The sequence below is a fragment of the Lampetra fluviatilis genome, chromosome 37, assembly GCF_964198595.1.
Source record: "Lampetra fluviatilis chromosome 37, kcLamFluv1.1, whole genome shotgun sequence".
Taxonomy (NCBI): domain Eukaryota; kingdom Metazoa; phylum Chordata; class Hyperoartia; order Petromyzontiformes; family Petromyzontidae; genus Lampetra; species Lampetra fluviatilis.
Window position 1 is genome coordinate 10230992 of NC_136311.1, and position 11850 is coordinate 10242841.

Below are 11850 nucleotides of genomic sequence, written 5' to 3' on the forward strand. Positions count from 1 at the left end.
AATCCCACGATGATGAGATTACCAACAAATAAAATCGTTAAACACATTCATTACAACAAACTCCATCAAGACCACATGACGCTCAATGAGCCTGGATAAAGAGCATACTGGTAGGAACCCACTGGTTCCACCAGCCCACAGGGAATTATTGTGTCCGTCCGTCGTGCAGGAAGGGGCTGGGTGGGGAGGGAGGGGCTGGGTGGGGAGAGGAGGGTGGGGAGGGGCTGAGTGGGGAGAGGAGGGTGGGGAGGGTCTGGGTGGGGAGGGGCTGGGTGGGGGGTGGGAGGGGTGGGGCTGGGTGGGGAGGGGCTGGTCACCCCGTGGTGCCCTTATAAACTCAACGTTTAACCTCCTCACGCCGGCTTGTGCCCGCCCTCACAGTCGGCCATATTTGCGGAATACACCACGCCGCCGTTAACCCTGGCCATTGACCGAGCAACCCAACGTTCCTACCAGCTCCTTCCGCAGGAATGTGTTTGGGGTCAGTATTTAAGGACATCAGTCACAGACATGCAGAATCGTAGCAGTAATTATATTGCCTTTCGTGTAACTGTAAGTACAAGCAACGAATCATAAAGAAGTAACGCAATGCTTAATAATTACGAGACTTTTACAGCGATTTTTAAACCTTTGAAATGAAATCCTGTCAACTGCTGAATTTGTTAACAGAAAACAATCACTGGATGCACAAGCTGATGCTTTATGTGTTACTTACTTCACCAACACGCACATATCTTGCATGCACTCGTTAAACAGATGAACAATACATGTTGGCATATGGGGGACATCGTTTTACACAGCCCGTTCACACGTGAAAGTGTTACAGAGGCTACCAGGGAGGCATGCCAACACTGGCTTCTCAGTCCTCTCAGACCCCACAGCATCTATATCAATCGACACGTCTCGATGTGAGACCATTTCATTGTCTCCATTTGAGTCCGAATCTCTACAGTAGGGGTGGCCAGCCTGTAACAACATACCAAGAGACAAAAAGTACCCGTGAGTTCTGCCAAGAAATAAGTGTGTATATATATTATACAACTTTAATTGATTATTCTTTGCTACTGTGAGAGTATGTCCTACGTTATGACCCTTCGATAGAGCCGTGTGTGGTGGATTAAATAGCAACGGAGATGCCGCTTGGCCACCGCTGATCCGTATCAATCTATAGGTCTCTGTGCGCGGGCATCTGATTGTGTTTCTCCGTTTGAGTCTGAATCTCTTATGGCGTATATGCATCTCTATTTTCAATCTACAAGCCTTACGATGTCTATACGATTTTGTGGGTCTCTAACCAACTGTTCGACGTCACTACGACCAAGGCAGGCTGAACGTGTGGTTTTTGTGGTCGTGTAGAAGCAGACTGCGGAGAACTCGGCTGAATGTTGTGGTCGTAGCTACTGTCGGTGGTCGCGGTTGCCGGAGCTTGTGCGGGATTCATTTAATTGCAGCATGGTTTGACAGTCCGGGCAACTGCAGGCCTTAATCGATGTCTGGACAAAAGTACAGCATTTACCGTCTGCAATGATAATCAAATATAATGACGTAATCCACTCCAGTGATGTGGATGGCCTGTCTAACCACTGACAGTGAGTATGTCCAGGTGGACAGCAGACTACAATGGTCAGCCTAGATGCTGGCCTGCAGCATCGGTTGGCTACGTATGGTGTGAAAGAAGTTCAACATACAGACATACGTAAATCAGGGTAAGGTGTCCTTTATCCAGCTCATCACATATGTATTTTGTCCTGCTCAACATTCATGAAGGGAACAATTAAATACTTATTCTACACAATTCTCCAAACTTGGACACACCGACCGGCCAACACAGGTCTCATGAGTGGACAAGCTCGCACTTAACATTTCGTGTGAAAAACTATTCAGCAAAAAATGTACAGCTGCGGTTTGCTTAAGACAACGTTATCATTGCACGGCTGCAATTGCATGATCACTCTTAGGCATGCAATGGGTAATCGATTTAAAATTGATTCTTATGCTCACAATACATGCATTGCACGCGTATGAAAATGATTATAGTTACGGAAAATCTATTAAAAAAATAAGTTTTTTGCCAATGGTATGAAAGACATGGACAAACAAAACAATGAAAACCAATGTGATTGACTCTTGAAACTATGAACCCAAATCGTGACAAATCAACAAATCGTGACAGGGTTTGGCAGCCCAGTAGTGTGACGTTGTTTAAACGGGAAGCATACACAACATAGTCCACTTGAAAGAACAAATGCTAAAATGTTCAACGATGATCAGAATGCGTAACGATACGACCTGCTGTTGCCTATCACACATTCTGGTCTCGCTCTCACCTCCTCCGGTGTATTGGGGAAAGGCTGAGCACACCCATCGCTTAATTGTGTCAATTTTAGCATTTTGTACCGCTCCCCTCCCACTGTTAAATGTTTTGACTTGATTACAAGAATTTGGAAATGGGGAGGTTGTGGGGAGGAGATGGGCGTTTGAGGTATCACCCCCCTCCCCCCCCCGGGATAGACAGGAGTTAACCACTGCTGTGCAGGACTTATACTGACGGAATAAATACAAATTTATAATTTGGAAATGGAGCTGAGCATGCAGTGGGGAGAGAAGCAGGGGGGCGGCGGCGGGGTGCTCAGTTCCCTGCAGCGACTCCCCCCCCACCCCCCGCCCGATGGTACCACAGGGGCAGAGGTCGCCAACGGGTTTTGATTCCTTACCCGTACCTGTACCCGGCCGCACCAGGGTCGCAAACGGCTACCCGTACCCGTACCCGGCTGGGTACGGGTAGCCGGGTATCGGGTAGGGTACGGGTATCGGGTACCCGGTTGCGACCTCTGCACAGGGGTGGTGTGGTAATTGGTCGTTGAATCATTACGCGGCCCAGTGGAGCGTGTGTGGCCGTTGTGTGCGGGGCTACAGGTTTCCCATCTCCCCCTCCACAGTCTTCACGAGCGCGTAGAGCTCTGCCAGTCCCACGACGGAGGCGGCGATCACTCCTGCGAGCACACGCTGCCGGAAGCAAACACAGGCCGAGCGTTACGAGCATTTCAGAGGAACAACACAGATATTCGCGTGGCTCAGAGGGAGTTACAGAGCGCTGAGTTGACGCCGCTAAGTTCAGCAGGGGGCGGTGTGTGCACGTGTTTTTGTCACTGCTATCTATCGCAAGGCCCTCCACACAGCACTGCGAACATCATCCAACAAGAGTGAATGCGCAGAGCGGCGTGGTTTTCTTTGTGCCGGGTATGGTAAAATCGACGCACAGTGAATGTGCATCGCAATGACAGATCATTATTAGCCTTCATCTATCCACTGCTGGATGAAGCGTCCCCATGCTGACTGTCATGCACATAAAGACACATGATCACTCCTTCTGTGGTGGTCATATTTTGCATGCAATTCCAGCCTCATTCAAGTATACATCACGACAATCAAGTTTCCATCACTACAACCAAGAAATGTGAAATGTAACCAGTGTTCACACACTGCGCATTTTTTCTTTAACGCCGTTTTTCCGCTATAATGCGAGTCTAGCGTGTGACGGACTACTTTTAAGAGCAGCACGAGTGTTGGCAGCGTTGTTCAGCGATGCTGGGAGCTGGAACTGTAGTACTGATGAGCGCGCTGTGATACACCGGCGTGCCTTCCTCTACCTCGAGCATCTTTGTGTGCGTCGCGTCATCTCGCCCCCTTATTTTTTCTCTCGCCGTATCTCTCACTCTCGGGCACACTTTATATTCAAATAAATGACTGTCACACATAGTGTGTTTATAAAAATACTGTATACGCAACACATTACAGTAAACCTACGCGCGAGTTCTGGATTCACGGGTGACTAAATGTATAGCAAGTCCCGATTCGCGACCCGCCTGGCTCCGGTATTGGCTAGTGTACGTGGTGCCACACTTCCGACACCGGGGGAGGTGCGCGCAGAATGTTGTGACATTTGAAACGGTGTGCGAAGGTTAGGCACGCCCCTTCGTATGCCCGCGTTGTCCTCAGTCTCGCAGTAATTCCGCTTTGAACTCGCCATTATTTTTACTTTATACGGACTTACAGTCGACTCGTTTATACATGTTGGTATAAACTTGCCGACTGCGCGATTTGTTAAAAAGAACGCGAATGCAATCGGGGAAAGTGTTGCGGCTCACGCTCCCCCAGAGTGCTAAAATGATAACAACTATGCAACGTTGTTATTAAACAGCTGCATCTCCAGAGGAGTCATCCTCCTGATTTCCTCACCATCAGCACCACCTCAGTCATCGTCAAATCACCATCAAAGGTAATCAACAAAAAAGATTGTTCTCTATAACGTAATTATTTTAGCCATTGTTGTTAAACATTTACCATCTCCCCCCAATGTTCACTCGTACCAGGAATGTAACCCCATTTTTCCCCCACTGGAACAAGGTTTTTGCATTCGAGAATTATGCATTTGCGAGTGTTTTGTCAAGAATGTAGATCCTCGAGAACATAGAGGGGGTTTCCTGTGTCACGAAACCGCCTTGGACTAAGGCGCCATATGCATCGAACTAAGATATCACACGACGTTATGTTCACCATCACAAAACAATTTGTGCTTGTATTGTGAGCACGGCAAAACACTGCACAGTGGTTTCATTCGGTATAAACAGGTTGTACCGACAGGACGTGCTGTTTGTAAATAAACGCCTCGTTAAAAGAGATAAGCCGAGTATTTTACAGGGTATTTTACACAATGGAAACCATCCATTAAGAGATTTAGTGTACACACGCACTGCAACAACCAGAGGTGGGACAAAGTCATTGTTATGCAAGTCCAAGTCGAGTCGCAAGTCATCAAATTCATGACTCGAGTCTGACTCGAGTCCAAGTCACATGACTCGAGTCCACATCTCATAGGTGGGACAAAGTCATTGTTATGCAAGTCCAAGTCGAGTCGCAAGTCATCAAATTCATGACTCGAGTCTGACTCGAGTCCAAGTCACATGACTCGAGTCCACACCTCTGGCAACAACCATTGATAAGCATTTGTGATATCGCGTTAAATAAATTAAGATCACTTCCAACACTCCTGACAATGACACAAAATAGTTGTCAATGCTTTTATCAACCAATGCCTCTTCCATGCCGTCTCGGTCTTGGCGGTAGTTTAACCAAATTTCACTGCTCTGATCATTGCCGATTCGTCATGTGAAAGGGCTCATGACCAGTTAGTAGTCATGGTCGGGAATCGAACTCAGGCCGCAGGGTTCAGAGTGCAATTTGCTACCTGTGTAAAAGTAATGTTTGCATATGAAAGGTAATGGCAAATGTACAGTCTTTCCAATTCTAGATTTGAAGCCTTCGTGACTGCAAGGATTCATACTCTTAGGTTTTTTCGGTAAAGTCACGTAGGTAAAAAATAATAAAATGAAAATAAATCAATTAAATCACAACGTTTCGGAGGCAACACAAGCTTCCTTCATCAGGTGTAAAAAAGGGCACAGCAAATGAACTGTAACTTACATATATCATATCATCTAAAAGCCCTTTTGTCATTTCACTGCTGGTTGAGGCTGTCCGGCTGTGTGGATTACCGTTCTTCATCATGCTGGTCAGTGTGGATATCACTCACCGCTTATGTTAGCGGCGGTAGGGAATTCAAATAAAGTAATTTGTAGCATTGTACGTTAGTCACTGTGCCACCTTAAGACACCATTTAATAATTATAAATTATTCTCAATGGCACAAATATATGTATGTATCATGAGCATAAAATATAATGTATTAATTCATCGCATACCAGAAATAAACAATAATGTAATTTGTTTATCCAAGAAAGCCTCCCTGAACCTCAAGATTCTTTTCAGGAGGGCTCTGCTTTTGAGAGATTTGGCCAATTAATATTTTAAGAAATGTGTTCAACATGTGTATGTGTGTGTAATTATCAGGAATGTGATAGATTTGAATGCAAATAGAGATTCAATTCGGTTTCAACACTTTTTTTTGTATTTGCCAAATCCGCTAAACAGGTAACTGAGTCTGCGCAGGATTTGCCAGTGGCGTGGGTCACACGTAGCCCGACTGAGCACCAAGCGGCAGCACTTCGCGCCAATTAAGGCACAAAATGTCAGGATATCGGTGAGGTGAGCACTGTGTGTAATACACATTTCAAATGCACTGGAATACAGTAAAACCTTGGATTGCGAGTAACTTGGTCTGCGAGTGTTTTGCAAGACGAGCAAAATTTTAAAATAAATATTAATTTGATAAACGAGCGAGGTCTTGCAATACGAGTAGTACGTGTATACGCTTTGTCTGCCGAGCGTCACGTGATCACAACTGATATACGAGTGCTTTGATATACGAGTGCTTTGGATTACAAACAAGTTTCCGGAACGAATTATGCTCGCAATCCAAGGTTTTACTGTACTGTTGTGTGGTACATAATGTCATGTAATGTGTATTTCATCATCCCACCCTATCCCTGCACTTACAGAGGTGGTGTTGGGAAGCACGTACTGACTGGCCAGGTAGACGCACACGTACGCTGCCACCACCGTAATCAGGAAATTGAACATGGTCACGACCATCGCCTTCACGGACTTCACTGTGGATAACAAAACATATGACTCATTACACCGGATGTGGCAGCGAAAATAACTTTAAAAACAAAAGTGCCTTCTGCTCACGTACATAAAACTTGTCTCCCTGCTCGAACAAGCATTGCTCATCTACTTTGGCAGCCCTAAGGCAGCAGTGGAGATTTAACCTAGATTTGAAGTTTTCGTGACTGCAAGGATCCATACTCTTTGGTTCTTTCGGTAAAGTCACGTAGATGAAAAATAATAATAAAAATAATAAAATGAAAATAACTAAATGAAATCACGATGTTTCGGAGGCAACACAAGCTTCCGTCATCAGGTGGAACAGCCACAGCAAAATTACTGTAGTGAGTAGAGAAAGCTATTTGCATCCCTCCTCCCTGGCTCCTCCCTCCTCTTACCCTGTATAATCGCTTGTCACAAATACCTGATGACAGAAGCTTGTGTTTAATTTAGTTATTTTCATTTTATAATTTTTATTATTATTATTTTTTCATCTACGTGACTTTACCGAAAGAACCAAAGAGTAGAGATGTAACCTGCTCATCGCGGAGGTAGGTTTCTTCAGAAGACAACTACAGTACTGTTGACTTCCCGCACAATGGCACTCATGTTAACTACCCCCCAACACACACACCGACTGGCGTGGTGAAGTATGGTCTAACGACATGACTGGCACGGCATGGGGAGGTCTTCATTCTGCAGTGGATTGATAAAGGGCTGCAAGAAGAGAATCCTCACCCCTGGTTTAAATAGACTTTCAAATTCAAGTCAGGAAATGAGATGTTTACATCGTGACATCGCGTCAGTATAAATACTATATTTTAATATTTTAATTATTGATCGTTTTCGGAAAGAGTTTTGGTTTGGTGATCTCGTTAATCCAACCAACTTGGAATTTCGCTCGCAAAACACAGACTGTGAAGAGAAATCTTACTTTCCTTTCCTATGTCTTCGATGGAGCCGTACTGATTCAGCCGCTGCAAAGTAAAATCAAGATAATCGATTGCATTAATTCAGCTTTCAAGAAGTCACTGTTTGCCAATTACAAATACAAACATTTTCGAAGGCGGAAATTGCGCAGTGGATTGCTTATAATGATGATATGCCAATCAGATATGTTGGCTCTTATCATGTTCTTCTGCACCTTGCTGTTTGTTACTTGCATTTACAATGTTTTAAATGTTGATCAAAATCCTTAAAATATTTTTAATTACAGCTTAAACATGACAAATATTTATTTAAACATGTACAAATAATATAAATAATATTGAACTATATTTTCACCCCCCCCCCCACCGTTCTCCCCTAACCTCCCTTCCGTTTAATCTCCCGCTTCCAATCATTAGCCCCTACCGCTGTAGGATACAGCACCAGAACCCAGTGAACTCTAACCGGCCCGCGCTACGGGGAGAATCGCCAAGACGGCACGGCTTCCGCCAACATATTTTCCACACGCCAATTTGTATAACATCGGTTGTGTTTGTGTTGCATGTTCAATAAAAACATTTTTGTTTCATTATTTTTGTTGTGGTAAGCACGCAAAGCTCGGTACAACGCGATAAGAATATCAAAATAACCTATCGCTGCCTGTCGTGGAAGCCCTTGCACCCACAGTGGCGTGGGCAACACAACCTGCCTCTCACCTCTACCGTTGTACACAAACGCGCGCACAGCACACGAACCTTGCAGTCCACGTTCCGGACCATGCGCCTGTATTCCGCATTGTCCTGTTGAGCTTTAAGCTTCTCCAGCCGTGCCACCAGCTCTGGATTCTACACGGTACCGCACGCAGTCAAGAAGAAAAAAGTCAACAAAGATAGCTTGGCAACTCAGGGGGGCTAGTACCACTTCAGAACAACTGGTCCAGCACCTATGAGGCTCTGTGTTCTAAATTTGGATTTCAGCCACCTATAATTATACCTAATTATTTTGTGATACTGCGTTGGCAGTGGTGCAAAACCAAAAACGCAACACATTTGTCAATAACGATGCCTTAAAAGGAAGAATATAATAGGCGACGTTTTGAGTAGTGTCCCTTCTGATGTCCGATAAAGGGCCACGTCCGAACAACATTGCCTTTCTGCAATGTTATATTCGGATGCCATGTAAATGGAACCTTATATGTACCTTATATTATTTCCTTAATTAATGCCCATGACAATCAGTTCACCTTACTTACCCTGGCAGGTTTCTCAGGTTCAGGAAAATAAAGCTCACTTCCTTCCAGGAGTTCATGCAGATAGAGCGGCTCCTCTGTAAATGACAAATCAACATTTATCAAAAACGTATTCCGATATTTTTCAAACAAGGGTTAAATTTGGTTAAAGAGTCCCCCTATTAAAATGAGCATTGGGTGGTGTTCATCTCTGTTAGGGGACCTGAGCCAGTGATAAAAAAACTACATTCTCTTGGTGGAGGACAGTATGGCAAAATGACGACAAATCTATTGTAGCCTGTATGACCACGAAAGATCAAATCACACCAGTTACCAACCACATATTGCCTATGCACTTAAAAATCTACGTTGAAAACTAATTTCTTTAGAACTGCTCTTTGTGTTTAGGCTGTTGTCCTGCCCCCGCACCTCCGATTGGCATGGTTCGCTATGTACGGTGTGTAAGAAGTGCCAGATACAAAGATTAAAATATTGTTGGCTCAATGTTGGACATCAACACATCACAATGGTTTACAGCAACGTATTAGTTGTGCAAGAGCCAAGCCTGTATTACCACCAGTCACCTCTAGGTAACACTTGGGTGTTTTTCCCCCATTTAACTACATTTTTCCAATATTGTCATTCACCATAACTTGGTTTCCCACTGAAAGTACGAATTATTCCACTCTTACCCTTGTTTCTCATTCACTGCATCTTAAATATGCAGACATTTCAAAAAGGTTATGAATATGTAAACAAGTCCTGGTCAAAAGACCAGACCGACTTGACATCCTCTTCCATGCTGGCCAAACGTTTTGGAAGAGGTGGGCATACCCACACTTTACCCCACCACACGCAATATTACTAATCGACTGTGGAAGTAACCCAATTATGCTGTTGGGTAGACAAATGGTTTAAGAAAAGTTGCCCATTGTTTTCAACTGGGGATCGAACAGACCACCTCTGGATTGCAGGTGCAGTGTACTAATCATTACACTATTATAGCCTGAACAGACTTTCGGGACAACGTGCTATTAGCGAGCACCTATGAAGGCCATTAACACCACGGCAGATACATCCACACTAAGTATTTATTGTTGGGTGTAAAAAAAAAAAATCGGGCGAATAGGAAAACCCACTTGCGCATGGACCCAACAATATTTGCGGTTGCACCCGATTCAAGAGCCGAATGGCTCACACAGGGCTATACCAAATAAATGAAACTGAAAAACATCCAACCAGCACCACACTATTATATATACGAATTTAGCAACGCGACGAGCAGGTCCCTACGTTGGCTCCTTGAAGCCCCGTGGAGGTGGCGTAACGTGGAGAAGGGAACAGCTCCGTCCTGCTCCCGCAGCGCCGCCTCCAGCTCCGCTCTCAGCTCTCCCGCCAGGGACTCGTCCCTCAGGGCCGACGAGAACGCCTCGCGAACGCGCGCGGTCATCCTCACAGCAGTGGCCATCCTGACCCCGGGGGGGGGGGGGGGTGGCGATGGGAGGAGGCGGGCGGAGGAGTCGATGGAGGCGGCGGGGTTGCTAGGCGAGGCAGGCGCGCACTGAGGCCTTCTCTGGCCCCCAAGCGATCTCAGGCCTCCCCCACGGGAGCTCGGCACTTTTCTCGTCTGTAGGTCCCAGAACAGGACTGCTTCTCCCTGTCTGCAAGGTTAAAGAGAACGTGACTCTTAAAGCTATCGCTCAAGCAGAATAATTATCACTCATGTGCCCGAATATACAACAGAATGCAATGCGAACGTGTTTGTGTGTGTATACTGGAAATAATCTCAGGGTACGCGCCGTACGAAGAGGTCGATCAGAACGCGACGTTTCTATCGGTAGGTGTCGAGGTCTCGGCAAAATGAAACATCTGGACCGAGGTCCCCCCCCAAGTTCCAAGTGACTCCGACCCGTAGCTCTGTGCCTCTCTGCTTCAGCGCGTTCACCACCACCACCCTGACCCACGCCGATCATCCGACACGAACGAGCTTCTACATCAACCATTGCGCTGCGACTATTACAACAACAACACGCACGAATAATAATTGTTGTCGTTTTTGTTGTCATCTCCCCCTCCTCCTCCCCACGGTCGATAACACGAAAGAAGCCCGCGGACCCCACTCACGGTGGTCTCCTCTCTCTCTCGTAGGGGTGAGGAACGAACGCGGAGCGGCGTGCCGAGTGGTGGGGGGGGCAGAGAGCGGGGGGGGGGCAGCAGCAGCAGCGGGGGGGGGGGCAGGAGCGGGGGGGGGGCAGCAGCAAGGGGGGCAGCGGGGGGGGGCAGCAGCGGGGGTGGGAGGAGCAGCGGGGGGGGGGGCAGCAGCGGGGGTGGGAGGAGCAGCGGGGGGGGGCAGCAGCGGGGGGGGGGGGCAGCAGCGGGGGTGGGAGCAGCAGCGGGGGGGGGGGGGCAGCAGCAGGGGGGGGGCAGCCCGCAGAGGTCGCCTCTCACCCAGCGTCACGCAAAGGTCACGGGCCTCCTCCGCCTCGTCGCCCCCACAGATTCACCTCCACCACCACCGTCAACCACCTCCACCACCACCACCGGCAATAATGAGATTGCGTAAAGGTAACGACGATCGACGACTTAAGATGCTGGTGATTATTATGATGACTGTGGTAGTAGTATTCGTATTTTAAATGTGCGTATGCGTGTTTAAAGCGCGACGTGGATGTTGTCATCGATGTGCGACGCCGCGGCTGGCGGGCGGCGTTGACGATTTCCTGCTGCTGGCTTCCATCACCTCCGGGGTGGGAGGAGGAGGAACAACAACAACAGAGAGAGGGGGCGGGGTGATTGAGGGTGGTGATAGGGGTGGTGGTTGGGGAGTGGTGGTTGGGGGGGGGTTGAGGGTGGGGGGTTTGGGGTGGTGGGAGGGATGGTGGTATGGGGGGGGGTGGGGGTTTGGGGTGGTGGTTGGGGGGGTGGGCTGTGGTAGGGGGTGGTGGTAGGGTGGTGGTTGGGAGGGGGGGTTGGGGGTGGTGGGAGGGGGGGGTGGTAGGGGTGGTTGGGGGGGGTTGGTGATGGAGGGTGGTTGTAGGGGGGGTTGGGGGTGGTGGTAGGGGGGGGTAGGGGGGGTGGTAGGGGTGGTTGGGGGGGGTTGGTGATGGGGGGTGGTTGTAGGGGGGGTTG

The 11850-nt window shown here is 47.5% G+C and overlaps 1 protein-coding gene across 2 annotated transcripts; it reads right to left on the bottom strand.

The window, feature by feature from the left end:
• Nucleotides 1–1701: 1701 nt before the first annotated feature.
• Nucleotides 1702–11500, bottom strand: VMA12 (vacuolar ATPase assembly factor VMA12). Of its 2 annotated transcripts, none has more exons than XM_078873820.1 (7): nucleotides 11170–11500; nucleotides 10015–10382; nucleotides 8746–8819; nucleotides 8249–8338; nucleotides 7501–7543; nucleotides 6456–6568; nucleotides 1702–3006 (listed from the first exon to the last, which is right to left on the bottom strand). In XM_078873820.1, the coding sequence occupies exons 2-7, from the start codon at nucleotides 10187–10189 to the stop codon at nucleotides 2911–2913; spliced, it is 591 nt and encodes a 196-aa protein (XP_078729946.1). In that variant the 5' UTR covers nucleotides 10190–10382; nucleotides 11170–11500; the 3' UTR covers nucleotides 1702–2910. The 2 variants fall into 2 exon arrangements, with proteins under 2 accessions (XP_078729946.1, XP_078729947.1); XM_078873821.1 differs by lacking the exon at nucleotides 11170–11500 and adding an exon at nucleotides 10846–10920.
• Nucleotides 11501–11850: the final 350 nt, after the last annotated feature.